This window comes from Sus scrofa, chromosome 1 (genome assembly GCF_054392235.1).
Source record: "Sus scrofa isolate SSC_HxYL_T2T_F1_AM1 chromosome 1, Sscrofa_HxYL_maternal_Yorkshire_Landrace_v2.0, whole genome shotgun sequence".
In the NCBI taxonomy this organism is placed as follows: domain Eukaryota; kingdom Metazoa; phylum Chordata; class Mammalia; order Artiodactyla; family Suidae; genus Sus; species Sus scrofa.
Window position 1 is genome coordinate 27344173 of NC_139383.1, and position 16808 is coordinate 27360980.

A 16808-nucleotide genomic window follows, 5' to 3' on the forward strand; every position below is an offset into this window, starting at 1 on the left:
ACTTAATTATATAGATAAAACAGAGAGTAGGATTAAGTTACTGACACTTCTGAAAAGAAAGAGTAAGTAGTCACTAGGTTTTCCCCTTAAATTAGAAATAGAACAGTGACATGGATTTAAAATGTTCAATGAGGTCATAAGAGTGGGGCCCTAATCTGATAGGACTGGTTTAAAAAAAAAAAGAAAAGAAAAGTCCGAAGATTAATGTCCCACCTCAGCTGTCAGGGAACTCCCATAGATGCAGTTTAGAAAAGCTTGGGGTAGATGGTGAACAACTGATTTCCTCCTGACTGCTGTGTGGCCATTTTTTGGCTCCCATGGTAAAAACTGTATAATCACTCCATACTATTTTATAAACATTATTTTTTAAAAAACCTGGTTATGCTATCCTTTTAATTGAGAGCTAGAAGTCTTCATGGGATTATATTTCCCAGTTTGCCTGTTTGTATTGGATCAGTCAAAAAACCCAATTTAGGGCATATAATTTCTTCCAAGGCATTGCCATGATGTATTCTATTAGAAGTACATTCCACATAAACAAAGTTACATAGCTTCTGTTGTATCAAATATTGACTCAGAAGTAAAGGAGAGGAATTCTGGGTAGTTGAAGCCAAAAGGCCAAACCCCTTTGTATATCCTCACAAAAACTAATACAGAATAAAACTACATAAAACTCAGGCCTTTAACACACATCCAAACGTGTAATTATATGTAAAAAAAAAAAAAAAAAAAAAAACCCAAAAACAAAAGAAAACAAAAAATCAGAATCCTAATGGGCCTTCTCCCATGTTGCAGACCAAAGTCTTATTGAACAGCAAAGACAATTTAGGAAAAACTGAATAGAACAGAGAAGAACTAGGATCAAATCTGAAGCTGATTTAAAGCTACCACCAGAAAGAGAGAGCCCATCCTCTGAGTGAAAATACTAAAAAAGCCTAGCAAAGATTAGAGTACAGATTTCAAGTGCATAGAACACAAGAAGGTTATTTTAGGAAATTAATAGTTTTAAATGAAAAGAGAATTAAAAGGAAGGAAAGGTACCAATCTCAAACTATCAATACTGTACAAGGATATGCAGAAACACAGAAAACCTTTATCTATTAAAAAAACAGAAAAACAAAATGGACATCATATACGTAAACAATTCATCTAACAAAAGATACCTCAAAAAATAAATAGCGAAGGGTAAGAAAACTGTAATATAACATTCTAAACTGAATTAATATCTCCAAACAAGCATTTGGGGACATGAAAGAAAAAAAACTTGACCTAGATCAGTGCAATATAGTAAGAAATATATTTGATCACTGTCTCCAGTTCCTGGCAGAGCTCTTCAAACCTCTGGAAATTCCTGAATGTCAGGACTGTCTTTTGTTATTCATAAGAAGCATGCCTAAGTTTATGCTAATGAGGTGATTAGGAGGGAGTTCTTACATAGTGTATTGTGATTAGAGAGTTGGCATTTTCAGCCCCATCCACTGAACCTAGACAAGAGAAAGAGCCAGAAATTAAGCTCTATAAAAACTCCTGAACAAAAAGATCTGATGAGCTGCAAGGCCCATGAATATACCCACGTGCTGGGAGGGTGGTGCACCTCAGCTCCACGGGTGCAGAAGCTCGTGCACTCAGGACCCTTCCAGACCTCACCTTCTCTACCTCTTCATCTGTCTGGTCATCTTTCTCTTTTATAATATCTTTCATAATAAACTGGTAAACGTAAGTAAACGTTTCCCTCAACTTTGTGAGCTATTCTAGCAAATTATCAAACCTGAAGAGGGGCACATGAAAATCCCAATTTGGAAGTAGACAGAGGTACAGGTGACAAGCTAGGCTTGTGATTAGCATCTGCAGTGGGGACAGTCTCATAGAAATAAGCTCTTAACCTATGAGACCTGATGTTATCTTCAGGTACACTGTATCAGAATGGAGTTAACTTTGTAGGATGCACTGCTAGGAAGTGGAGACTTTCTTGGTATGGGAAAACCGCACACAGGTCTTGATTTTCCCCCTTAAAATCAAGAATTTAAAGCAAAGAAAAGAAGTGGACAGGGAGTTCCCTTCATGGCTCAGTGTGTTAATGAACCTGACTAGGATCCATGAGGATGTGGGTTCAATCCCTGGCCTCGCTCAGTGGGTTAAGGATCTGGCATTGCTGTGAGCTGTGGTGTAGGTCAAAGACTTGGCTTGGTTCTCAAGTTGCTATGGCTCTGGAGTAGGCTGGCAGCTGTAGCTCTGATTCAGGCCCTAGCCTGGGAATGTCTATATGCCATGGGTGGGGCCCTAAAGAGGAAAAAAAAAAAAAAAAGGAAGTGGACAAAAGCAGAAAAAAGAGAAATAGAGCTAAATGTACATAAGAAAGAAATAGAATAAAAATGGCAAAATCATATTAAAAATGAAGACGAAATTATCCAGTGCCCAAAGAATAAATTTACACAAAAATATAAGTACATCAAAGACAGCAGAAAAATAACCAAGGGAATGAAAACAAGATTTAAGAAAAAAGCAAAAACTATCAGAGAGAAAGTATTTGATATAGAAGAGAAGTAAGAGACATTCACTTTATGTTTAACTTGAGTCCTTGCAGAAAAGAAATGTAAATCAGAGTTTTTATTTAGGTAAGCTATCCTTTAAGCATCAAGAGAGAAATAGTTTTAAATACATGAGAGCTCCCGAGAAATCAATACCCATGAACTCTTCTTAAGGAATTTATGAGAAGATAAAACTTAATCAAACCAAAACTTGATGAGGAAATTTCAGCAAAAAGACTGATGATAAGTATTTAATATATTTAGTTATGTATCTAAGACTAAAACAAAATTAGAAATAAGAGTGGAAGAATAATATATCACATATGCATTACATGTTATGCATTGCGTGTTCTAACAAAATGCAAATAAAACAACTCAAAATTTGGTGCAAAAGAGAGGGTAAAAAAAGGAAAGAAGGATATGCTCATTGGTTGTTGTATATGCAATAAGTAGGAGTTAAAATAACTACCATTAAAAACTCACAAACCAGGAGTTCCCGTCGTGGCGTGGCGCAGTGGTTAACAAATCTGACTAGGAACCATGAAGTTGCGGGTTCGGTCCCTGCCCTTGCTCAGTGGGTTAACGATCCGGCGTTGCCGTGAGCTGTGGTGTAGGTTGCAGACACGGCTCGGATCCTGCGTTGCTGTGGCTCTGGCGTAGGCCAGTGGCTACTACAGCTCCGATTCAACCCCTAGCCTGGGAACCTCCATATGCCGCGGGAGCGACCCAAAGAAATAGCAAAAAGACAAACAAAACAAAACAAAACAAAAACTCCCCAAAAAACCCTCACAAACCAGATCATCAAAGAAATAGCAAAAAGACAAAAAACAAAAAACCTCACAAACCAGATCATCAATGGTAAAAAATTTTTTTAAAAAAGGTAATATTGATAAGGATAGCACTGAATTTGTATATTGTTTTGGGCAGTATGGACAACTTAACAATATTAATTCTTCTAATCCATAAGCACAGAGTCTCTTTCCATTTATTTGTTTCTTCTTTAATTTTATTCATTAATGTCTTATAGTTTTCAATATACAGGCATTTCATCTCCTATATTACATTTATTCCTAGGCATTTATTCTTTTTGATGCAACTACAAACAGGATTATTTTCTTAATTCTTCTTCTGATGGTTCACTATTAGTATAAAGAAATTTTTTTGCATTGTTTTTGTATCCTGCAACTTTATTGAATTTATCAGTTTTAACAGTTTTTTTATGGCATCTTTAGAGTTTTCTAGATCTAATATCATGTTATCAGCAAATAGTGACAATTTTACTTCTTCCTTTCCAATTTAGGTTCCTTTTAATTATATTTCTTTTCTAATTGACGTGCCTTGGACATACAATATTATGCTGAATAAAAATGGCAAGAGTGGGCATTTCTGTCTTGCTCCTGATTTTAGAGGAAAAGCTTTCAGCTGTTCACTACTGAGTATGATGGCCACACCAATGGCATTTTTTCCACAGAAATAGAACAACTCTAAAATTTGTATAAACAACAAAAGACCCCAAATAGCCAAAGTGATTTTGACAAAGAACACAAGCCAATAATAAGTTTTAGAAAGGATGCTGAGAAAAGGGAACACTTGTGCACTGTTGGTGGGAATGTAAATTGGTGTAGTCACTATGGAAAACAGTAAGGAGGTGCCTCAAAAATTTCGAAGTAGAATACTGTATGATCCAGCAATTCCACCTCTAAGCATTTCTGAAGAAAACAAAAACATTAGTTCAAGAAGATGTATACATTCCAATGTTCCTTGAAGCATGATTTACAATAGCCAAGACATGGAAACAACCAAAGTATCCATCAACGGATGGATAAAGAAATTGTGGCATATATATACAATAGAATATTATTCAGCTATAACAAAAAAAAAATGAAACTGCACCATTTGCAACAACATGGATGGACTAGAAAACCAAAACAAACAAACAGGTTCATGGATATAGAGAAAAAAAGATTGGTGGTTGCCAGAGGCAGGGGATGGGGGTAGGAGGAATCAGTGAACTGTTTTTTTGTTTTTTGTTTTTTTTAGGTTTAAATAAAACAAAATAAAGGGAATAAAAACACTGCAAAAGCTCTAAGACCAAAGGTAACTAGTAAAACACAGAAAAAAAAAAACTTACCTAAATATAAATTTTTTAATAAAAGAGAAAAAATACAAAGCACAGCAAAAAATACATCACATACAGAAATAACAAATATAACATATTACACATAATAATCGCAACATAATGACAGACCATGATGCCAAACACATTTTTGTCAAGAAATATGAACAGGATAAACCTCTGATTATAATAAAAAGATTTTTGATTTAGTTCACCAAGCAAAACCCAAATATATGCTCTATATGAGAGACTCACCAAAAACAACGTGGTTCAAAAAAAATAAAAATAAAAGTATGGGAAAAGGTATACCTGGAAAATGGAAATAATAAGAAAGTAGGAGAAATGATACTAATAAGAGATAAAACAATTTTACAAAGTAAGCAATAATACTAATAAGAGATAAAACACAATTAACTGTGTCAAAGACTCTCTTTGATGCTAAAAGTCTCAGTTCACTAAATAGATGTTATAAATATCCATGCACCAAATGATATAGCATCTACTTCTAAGAAGTCAAAACTAAAAGAGATTCAGAGAGACAGAGAAAAAAGTCCAGTGATAAGAGATTTTAACATTCCACTATCAGCACAAAACAGATTAAGTGGACCAAAAATCAGAAAAAATAGAGAAAATCCAAAAAATATAATCGATTAGTAGAGCTTATAGTTTTATATTTAACCTTATAATGTGATAACACAGAATATACCTTCTCAATTACATGTGTAACATTCACGAAAATTGATCATTTACTAGATTCTCCTCCCCCAAAAGGTATCAATATGTCCCATAACACAGAATGACTAAAAACACTATTCTCTGATCACAATGCAATAAAACTAGAAATTATTAACAAATTTTCAAAAATTAAAAGGCATTTTCATACGGAAATCAAATAACTTCCTAATAAGCAACTCTTGGGAGAAGAATGAAATACAAATAGAAGTTACAGAATTTTTAAACGATAATGAAAACATTATATATATGAATTTATGGGCAAATATTGAAATAAAAACTAAAAGAAAATTCATAGCCTTAAACACCTCATAAACAAAATGAAAGAGTAAAAATGAGTAAAGTTCCAGCTCCAAAGTTGGAAAAAGAACAAAGTAAGCCAAAAGAAAATACCAAGAAGAAAATAAAGATAAAAGCAGAATTAATGAGGTGTTGAATAGAAAAATAGTAGTTTCTCATTAATAAATTAAAATCTTGTATGCTGAAGAAAAATAACAAAATGAACATACCATTAGACACCTTAACATATAAATAAAAAAAAAACAAAACCAGAAATGACAAGAGTGAAATAATCATCAAATCGGAAGAAATTTAAGTCATGACACTACAGACATCTGTATAAATAAATGTGGAAACCTGTAAGCAAAGGATAATTTCCTAAACTGATCCAATTAGATAGAAAGTTTAAATATAACAATTCCCATAGAAGAAATAAAGTTATCATGAAAGTACTCCACAGAAAGATCCATGCCCAGAGAGTTTCACAGGGAAAACCTACCAAAGCTTCAAAAACCAAATAGCCTCAAGGCTGCACAAATTGTTCCAGAGCTGATTTAGAAAACGTAGAAAAACTCTTTAATTCTTTTTTATGAAGTAAAACACTGATACACAAAGCAGTTTTTTTTTTTAAAGAAACAGAAAAAAAAAAATCCCTAAAGCCAATATCATCTTTGGATACTGATACAAAATCTCTAAACAAAACATTAGCAGACAGACTCCAATACCACAGTAAGATGATACACAAAACACAAGATGGATTTTGTCCAAGAATCCAAGGTTGGTTCATCCCTTAAAATAACACACTATATTAATAGCTCCCAAAAGAGAAATCATGATCATCTCCACAGATGCTGATAAAGCCTTCAACAAAACTTAACATCCATTTTCCACGCTAAAACAAACAAACTACTCAAGAAAACAGGAGTTGATACATACTTTCTCAGCACGATAAATAATGTATGTACTTGTCTTAAAGCCAGAATCTTACTTTTAACAGGGAAACCCTAAAGGCATTTTTTTTACTAATACAAGAATTAGGGCATCCTTTACGTTATTTAACATTGTAATAGAGCTACCTGCCAATGCAATTAGATAAATCAATTAGGGGTATCAGAACTGGAATTGAAGATGTACAGTATCTTTGTTTGTAAATGATATGATCTTGAACCTGAAAACCCCTAAAGAATCAGTGAGTTTTAAATGGTAGACAAACAGGTACACTTCAATACTGCTGCTTTGAATGGAAACTGATAATATTACTTAAGGATAGGAATTTGGTAGTATCTAGCAAAACCATATATACATGTATTTACCTTTTAATCCAGGACCCCATTTCTATGAATATACTCAAGTTAATTCTCTTGTGATGTGAACATATACACATAAAAGATTATTCATTGCAGTACTGTTTATTTATAAAATTTGAAACAAGCTAAATGCCCATATGTAGGAGGGTAGATGAAAAAAACTATAGTACATTTGCATAATGGAGTATTATATAAAATGAGAAAGATTTCTATGAACTGATATACAGTGATCCCCAAAACTACCTTCTGAGCACTCTACGGTAGCAAACAAGTAGATATGTTATGAATAATAAAAATCAAGAGTTAGGAGTTCCCATCACGGAGCAGCGGAAACTATATCTGACTAGGATCCGTGAGGATGCAGGTTCTATCCCTGGCTTTGCTCACGATGCCGTGAGCTGTGGTGTAGGTCGTGGATGTGGCTCGGATCTGGCACTGCTGTGGCTGTAGCACGTAGGCCAGCAGGCATAGCTCCTCCGATTTGACCCTATAGCCTGGGACCCTCCATATGCCGGGGGTTTGGCCCTAAAAAAAGTAAAAATAAAAATTTGGAAAAGGAAAAAAGTAGAATGAACCCTGTGTGGAGTGGGATTAGAACTGGGGGTATGAATATAGATACACACACATATATACATATATTCATACACAGAAATACATGTACACACATATACATACACGCTCATACATACATTCACAAACATACAACTATAACAGTTTTAGCCTTAAGATTTATAATTAGACCTGAAGAAATAAAATGTCAAAGTTTTCAAAATCTGAATTTAAAAGATATTGGCTATTACATCTATAGCATAGAAAGATATTACTCTAGAAACAACTGTCAGGGAAAAAAGCTTTTAAACAGAGCAGTCGAACTCATCTTTTAATAATAAAGAATTTACTCATATATGTGGCCAAATCATAAAAACAGAAAAACATATTAAACCCAGTGGCAAATTAATGTGCCCAGCTTAGATTATTTTTATATTAGTCAGATAAACATATGATTATCCTTCATAAAAGTTGCAAGTATGCAAGTGGTACTTGTATTTCAAAATGAAACACATCAAAAATCACTGTACCTTACAGTAAAGTCATAGGAGCAAGAAGCCAGCACGGAAGCATAAAATGGTGAAAACTACAAAAAAAAAGTTTACTGTAATTATAACATGCCTCTGCATATGGTCACTCCCATGAACATTATAATACATTCAAGTTCAGTCAGGACTGTTGCTTAAAATTATGCTTTTCCAAACCTTCTATGCTTTAATTAAAGGCAAAAATCATCTAACCTTTTAAGTATCCACTACAGGAAAAACAGTTGTTTTTACATTCTTCAAAGGAAATCATCTCTGAAGCTTTTTAAAGCCTATTTAGACTTAAGTATTCCTAAAATGTTGCTATTCTGGAAAAATTACATACAATTTCATATTGGCTCTCCAAAAATAATTCCTACAAATATGAAGGATTTAAGTATATAATAACACATATACATAATTATCTAATTTACCAGTTTTGTGAATATATATGATTGCTATTAGCACAAGCATCGAGTAAACACTTACATGTTAACAAAATTTTAATAATTTTTATGTTATTTGTATATGACATAACGAAAAGTATATCAAGGTCAAAAACCGAAACGTTAAAGACAAGTAATATACGAGTAATTGACATGTTTTAATAGGCTACTCATTGCAATTTTATTTCTTTAGTGCTTTTCTTAACAGTATTTTAATAGTATATAATTACATTTGAATGTTCTTCATAGTTTGTAAAGAACTTTCACTACATTACCCTATTTCATTCTCAGAAGTATTATGCAATACATATATAAGACTACTAAGACCAGTGTGCCATTAAAAGAAAAAATCAGGGCACTATGGTGCCTATGTTGAGTTGTAATCAGTAAAATTTAAAATATTAACTTAAATACAATTTAAAATTTTTCAAATAGGAATAACATAATTATCTTAATGAAAGCATCAAAAAAGGTGCTTTTTTATCCTTACTGTAGAAAATGAAGAATGAAATTGAGATGTCCCTTAATAAGATTATTTTCCACAGTGACTTAGCAAAATTTACTGGGAAACAAAAAGTCACCTTACAACCTGACAAATTGGGGGGTGGAGAATAGCAGAAAAAATTACTTCAAGCTCTTTTGTTTACAAAGTGGAAAATTTTCTATACCCGAAACTTCTATGAACATTCACAAATATAATCACATTAGGAAAAAGAAAGAATTAACCATCTCTCTGTGTAAGTTTCAACAGAGAGTGTCCCAGTGAATGGGAAATTATAAATAATGTAATACTAAAGGTAAATTACTATAGTTAAAAATATTAAAAAGAACAGTAGAATGGGGATGACAGGATGAGAAAAGCACTTTTATTTAATTCTAAGTACCGCTTGACTATACTGTTCTAATTCATTCAATAATTATTCCAATAATTTACCTTATTTTAGCTTTCAAGGTTCATTATCATCCACTGGATAACAAAAACATACATGAAAAGAATCAGTAACCTCATCCCCTAAACATCTTTAATATTTACATCATTGATTATATTTATATATTATATTTTTGTTCTGTGTATAAAAAGAAAAGATAAAAACTTACTTTCACTCTCCTAATAGCATACGTGTGACCAAGAAGTTCAAATACTGGTTGTCGTACATTTCTCAAGTCCCAGCCTCTCAAACTACAATCAACTGCCCCTGTCACCAACAAATTCTGAAAACAATTCAGGGAAAAGTAAACTGACATCTTTGTAATTAAACAGTACCCAAGCTTTCCTACTAGAAATAGTATCTATTTTCTGTTACTTATTTAGGAATCATTCTTGAAAAGTTATACTACAACAACATAGAAAGGAATCAAAATATACATCAAAAAGCAAAAATTACTGTGACTGGTATGACCTAAGAGAAAAGGAAATCAATATAGTTAAGGTATATGATGGAACATTATACACAACAGAAAAAGGCACAGTCTCAAAAAAGTACTGAAGAGTTTCCAATCTACTTTTAGTAGTATTAATAACATATTAAAAATTATACCTGACAAGTGAGCCCACCTTTCTCTTCAGCATGCTCTGAGGCTCCTAACAGGTATTAATAGGCAAGATGTTTGCTAATTTACAAAATTTGAAAGTGTAAAGGGTATAAATTAAAATTTTTGTATGTTTTTCTAAATCACAATCGATCATTGGTCCCAACTCTCATGGGCCATATCTTAATGTAATAAGTAATTCTAACTGAGAGTTTATGCAAATATTGATAAATCTCCTATCTATTCCTTTTTTTTTTTTTAGTTAGGTTTCACAAATTCTGCTATCTAGAACTCTAGGTGAACAAAGAGTTCCTGGCTGAAGAGACCAAGAGCTAGATCCACACTCAGCCCCATTCCATATCAACCAGAGCAATAATTCAATTGTTTTGGGCTTCAGTATTAGCTCATTTGAAAATCTCATAAAAATCAACTATTGTTATTAAATATGTACTATACTTTCTTTTAATCTATTTTATTTCTTTTTATTTAAAGAACTCAGTCAAGGAGTTCCTGTCGTGGCGCAGGAGAAATGAATCCGACCAGGAACCTAGAGGTTGCAGGTTTGATCCCTGGCCTCGTTCAATGGGTTAAGGATCCAGTAGTGCCGTGAGCTGTGGTGTAGGTCGCAGATGCGGCTTGGATCCTGCGTTGCTGTGGCTGTGGTGTAGGCTGGCAGCTGCAGCTCCGATTTGACCCCTAGCCTGGGAACCTCCATATGCCACAGGTGAGGCCCAAAAAAGGGCAAAAATGAAGACAAAAAATAAAAAATACATAAAATAAAAAATAAAGAACTCAGTCAATACAATGTTTTCTTTCATTAATTTAAAACTGGGAAGACAAGACATATATTGTACTTATTTGTCATAGTCAGCAGGCCACTTCAGGTACATAAACATATTTAAACAGCATATCAACACATATTTAATCCATTTCTATTTCTAATTCATGTGTTCATACGGTTTAGCTGAACCTTTGCAAACACTTAAAAATGGACACTGCTATTTTACAGAAGCATGAAGCTTGGTTAGGCGTTTAAGGGAAGATGAAACAGAAAATTAAAAAAACTGATGGACTGTCAAATTAAAAATCAAGTTACAAATAGTTCATCAGCCTCACTAGCAAAGTGAACAAGAAATGAAAGCAAAAGATGAGACAAACTGGCAGGGTTAAGAGCAATAAAGAAAAAAAATTACATAAATTGTAAAGCAGTTTTCCCAAACAAACAAATAAGGTTGCACTATTGAACTTTTTGAGAATTTCTGTTTCCTATTCAGCCTGTTTTATGTGCACTTAAATTCAATTAATGCTAATGCAGGTCACTCACAATCATCAATTAGAAATGAAAGGGACTGAATTTAACTTAATGGTCCATAAACACTACCAAGGTCCACACAAACACAGATAAAATAAAATCTAGAACATTTCAACATTAGGAAGGGCTCAGGAGCTCAGAATAGAGTCAGATAAGGTACCTCATTGTATTTACACCAGTCACAACTCAAAATTTCTGCCTGATGTGCTGGAACCACAATTCTGACTCCTGTTGTCTTCACATCCCAAATTCTCAGAGTCTGATCACCTGGTGAAAGAGGACGACACGATCACTCTCTATCACATCACTTGGATGCTTAGTACCCATGACGACCAGTCAAGAGAAAACACACCACTTTCACTGTCAAATGCTGCCACTTATATGTCGTATACGTACATACACCGTTTTTATACTATAATAGTGCATAAGAATGACCAAAATTGACAGACCACAGGAGAAAAAAAAAAAAAAAAACCCAAGGCACCACGATAATATTTTCTGATCTACTCAAAGCAGGAAAGCCTGACTCTCACACTGAGCCAAGCACAGCAGTGACTATACATATATCCAATGCATTTTTCTTCAGGATAGAAAAAAGCCCTGAAATTCTTCATTTCTTATAAAGTTAGCATCCTGTACCAGCATATCCTGTAAGAAACAAATGGTAACAGTTTTACTCTTAATTGTGTGAAAAGTCTACAAAGTCAAAATGGATAATTTTCAAATCTTAGCTTTTACATGTATTACATTTCAATGGCCATCCAAAGGAGTATCTTTCACCTTGCGAAAAAACAAGTTGAGAAAATTTAAAGACTATGCTTTGAATACTACAAAAATGAATTCTACCACATAGCTGCACAAAGTCAACCTTTGGAAAAATGTTTCATGTGCTGCTGGTCTTCAATTTTGTAAACTATGAGGAAACAACAAAATGACTAGATAAAAAACCCCAAATATATGCATCTCTACATCAAAAGTAAATTGCAAACAATAACTGATCATGAGAGAAAGCTAGTTCAGCTAGTTCAGCTTAAGGGGAAAAAAATGTGGTCTGCAGTGGAATGGCAGTCATGGTCTTGATTCCATTTAGTGTGTGACCCTGCAAAAGTCATATAATATCACTGAGACTGATTCCTGATTTCTTTTTTTTTTTTTTTTTTTTGTCTTTTTGCTATTTCTTTGGGCCGCTTCCACGGCATATGGAGGTTCCCAGGCTAGGGGTCTAATCGGAGCTGTAGCCGCCAGTCTACACCAGAGCCACAGCAACACAGGATCTGAGCCGTGTCTGCAACCTACACCACAGCTCACGGCAATGCTGGATCGTTAACCCACTGAGCAAGGGCAGGGATCGAACCCGCAACCTCATGGTTCCTAGTCGGATTCGTTAACCACTGCGCCACGATGGGAACTCCTGATTCCTGATTTCTAAAAGGGAAACAGAATGCCCACATGCAGAATGGTACAAGAATTTAGTGTACTAAAGTTTCTATAAAGCACTAGCATGGTCTCTAGCACACAGAAGACACTCAAATATATTATGGTATACAAAAATGCTAAATTTAAAACATTTCCTTTAGTTGCCTGCACACGTTTTCCTGTCACCGCAATTCTAAATCACGTCATTTAATTGTAAATTAAAATTAACAATTTTAGACAAATTTATTCTGATTTCTTTGCGAGTTGCTTAAGAAAGATAAGAATTAAACGAAACATAGAGATTAAGAATAGGGGCTTCGGAGTTCCAGAGCTTGGCTCTAATCCAGGTCAATTGTTTGGTAGCTGTTGATGTTTAGTCAAGCTACTTAATGGCCCAGTTTCTCATTTTCCTATGATAAAATATCTGCCTTATACAGACTCACAGTTTTAGAGAACAAACTACTGGTTACCAGTGGGGCGAGAGAAGGGTGGAGGGGCAATAGAGGGTAGGGGATTAAGAGGTACAAACTATAAGGACATAGCGTACAACACAGGGAATACAGCCAATATTTTATAATAACTATAAATGCTGTATAATTTTTAAAAGTTATGAATCACTATATCCATACCTATAATATCTAACATTGTACACTGACCATACTTCAATAAAAAAACAAAAAGAGGAGTTACCATCGTGGTGCAGTGGTTAACGAATCTGACTAGGAACCATGAGGTTGCAGGTTGGATCCCTGGCCTTGCTCAGTGGGTTAAGGATCCAGCATAGCCATGATCTGTGGTGTAGGTCGCAGATGCAGCTCAGATCCCATGTGGCTGTGGCTGTGGCATAGGCTGGCAGCAACAGCTCTGATTTGACCCCTAGCCTGGGAATCTCCATATGCCGTGGGAACGGCCATAGAAAAGACAAAAAGACAAAAAGACAAAAAAAAAAAAAAAAATCTGCCTTATAAAGTTGAAATGAGATAAAGTTTAAAAAATAAAATAAACATATCTATGATTAGAGGTCATTCCTGTCCTTATTAATAATAACATTTTTATAAGTAATAACTATTGAATTTGCTGTGCTGCAATTATTTACACAGCATTTACGTTGTATTTACAACTATTTACAGAGCGTTTACATTGTATTAGGTATTATAAATAATTTAGGGATGATTTAAAGTATACAGGAGGATGTGCAGAGGTTACATGCAAAAATGACAATTATATAAGGTACTTGAGCATCAAGGGATTTTGGTATCCAGGGAGGGTCCAAACCTCAACGGATACCAAGGGATGAGTACATTAACTTTTTTAAAACATCACAAGTGAGGTAGAAATTCTGATAATATAAAAAGCAATTTTTGTAGTAATTTACAAATGAGGAAACTGAAGCACTTGGAGATGAAGTAACTCACCAAGACAGCAAGTAATAGAATCAGGGCCTGGAACTGGAACCCAGGCTGTCTGGCTCCCAGCCTGTGTGAATGAACTATAACTACACTGCCTTGCCTCCTAATGCTGCTGGAGGAGAAGTGCCCCATAATCACTGTGAGCTGAATCTTGAAGAGTTATTCTTTTAATTTATGGGACCAGTCTAAACAAGGCCAGTGACAGTATTTTATTTTCTGTCCCTACCACAGCTGACAGGTCAAAGTTGGGATTTTGCTAAACTAGGATATGAGGGGGGTATCTGGAAATGCTGTCTCTCAATCCGGGTGCTGGTGCACAGATGTGTTCATTGTAAAAACTCATTGTGTTGTACACTTAAGATTATGCACTGTTCTGTATGTGTATTATACACTTCAATAAAAGATCAAATAACAACAGCGGTGGCTGGGTGGATGGCTAGTTCAAGTTTCTCCTGAACAATATTTTGATTCCTCATCATCATATTCAAGCAATGTTTTTTAAAAACTGTGACTTAGGTTGTTCCCTGTTAACAGTTAATTTAAAGGGCACAGAAAAAGTGAGAGTTACTTTGAAAGAGCTGTGAATTCCACTCGTGCTGCACACATCCGGCATTTCATCCTCCTCACTTCATTTTCCAGGTAGGAGAGGGGCCTTCTGGCCAACTGGTACCACGCATGACTCATACAACTCTTTTAGACACTAGGACATCCATATTTATATTGTTTTTTAAATTGCATTTTCCAGACTACTGGCCTTTCATTGTTAGCCAGACATTTATCAGGGCCCTGTGACACTGCCCTAGACCCACCTGAATTACTAGCTTCTCTTATCAGTTGCAGACCTGCCACTGGCAGCAGAACCAGTGAATTTAAGTGCATAATATGGACTGGGAAGTGCTGGCTATGACTGCATCTAATTCAAGTTGCAGTGTTAAGAGGAAGCTGGTAAGCAGAATGAGGGGAAACATTGAGTCTGAAACTGTGAAGTGAAATGAGTAGAAAAAGGATGCACATTGGGCCCAAATAATTTATTTGAAATGCCAGATGCCTATCAGAGGTTATAGGACCTTCTTTCTTAAAGTAAAATGAGGGTTTTTGTTTTCTTTTTTTTAACTACCGAACCCCACTCATTCAGACATGGCTATGATTTACGTAATTATATGGAATCTGCAAAAGCAATAATTTAGTTTCATGGTTCAAAAGAAACTTTACTTCATTTTTGTCTTTTTTGGGGGTTGGTGCTCCACCCTTGGCATATGGAGGTTTCCAGGCTAGGGGTCAAATTGGAGTTACAGCTGCTGGCCTATGCCACAGCAACTCAGGATCCGAGCTGCGCCTGTGACCTACACCACAGCTCACAGCAATGCCGGATCTTAACCCATTGAGCGAGGCCAGGGATCGAACCCTCGTCCTCATGGACACTAGTCAGATTTGTTAACCACTGAGACACAATGGGAACTACCTGAAACTTTACTTCATATTAATCGTCTTCATGTAATGAGTTCAAATACTCTTCCCTTCTATCTAATTTAGAAATATGAGTCCTGTACTACTAAAACTTTCATGAACTAAATAAAACCAAAGTCCCTGGAGAACTCTGTTAAGGAAGAGCTAAATCTCTAAAAACTCTTCCCTTTTTGATTTGTCTTAACTTAGCTAATGATAATTTAATTTTAGATTTGCAAATATCATACAACTTTGAAGGTGACTAAATTCTTGGAAAAACTTAAATGCTATATTCTCATATATTACATTAACTGTTATAGTCAGTTGAATGACATAATTAGCTATGTATGTGTCACAGGATTAGACATAAAACTACATCTTGACTGCCTATCATATAAGCTTCTACCATTTGTAACAAATATCTGTGAAAAAAAATATTTTACAACTTTGGTCTCAAACAACCAACCATGAATTTTGCTATTCAGATTATTTTTATGCAAATATTATAGTGTGTATATTATAGAAAGTTCTTGTCTGTAAGGAGGAAGACAAAGTAAGAGAATTAACTGATAAAAACCATAATATAACTCAAAATGTAACTAACAAAACTGAGTAAAAAAATGAACGAGTTCTCAATCTAAAGAAACCCCTTCCTCTCTGAATTCTGCACTGAAACCATTCTGTGAGGTTTTTTAAAAAGAGATGAGAATATTTATATTAAAACAAACATGTAATTTCCATTATATTACCAGAAATGAGCTATTCATTTCGCATCTCAAACAGAACCGCACCTGGGTTTGGGATGTTTAAAAAATATACCTGGAGTGTTTAAAAAATAGGTATCTCAGATGTATCTGATTCAGCAGGAAAGAAGATGAAGGTCAGAAATCTGTTGTTTTTTAAGCTCCCCCAATGATTCTGATGGTTGGCCAGGCTTCATGATCACTGGACTAGAATGTTATTGCATGGCCATGTTTTCCAGATTCTACCTGGAGCAAGTTCCCAGATAAGCACTGACTATTAATTCTTACAGCAAGTACCATGCAAAAGCCACTCGGGTGTTCCTCAAACATGTCCTGTCCTCTCCACATCCCGTGCCCTTGCTTCCCACTTATCTCCTAACTCCTCCTGTCTCTAAGGTAGCAGTTTAAACACTATTTCCTCAGGGAAGCTTCCCCAACCAGGCAGCTTTGACAAGCTCAAGAATCCTCTGC

General features: G+C 34.9%; 1 protein-coding gene and 1 long non-coding RNA gene across 4 annotated transcripts in view; both read right to left on the minus strand.

Moving 5' to 3' along the window:
* The window catches only part of LOC146405986 (uncharacterized), a 436419-nt gene that overhangs the window by 334414 nt on the left and 85197 nt on the right, over window positions 1-16808 (minus strand). The window lies entirely within an intron of this gene.
* Window positions 1-16808, minus strand: part of PEX7 (peroxisomal biogenesis factor 7) — an 88663-nt gene that overhangs the window by 47904 nt on the left and 23951 nt on the right. For all 3 annotated transcript variants that reach the window (XM_021087521.2, XM_084955471.1, XM_084955480.1), the window contains 3 exons: window positions 11484-11590; window positions 9580-9693; window positions 8042-8097 (listed from right to left, as the gene is read on the minus strand). In XM_021087521.2, the coding sequence (XP_020943180.1) occupies window positions 8042-8097; window positions 9580-9693; window positions 11484-11590 (277 nt within the window). The remainder of the gene's footprint in view (window positions 1-8041; window positions 8098-9579; window positions 9694-11483; window positions 11591-16808) is intronic.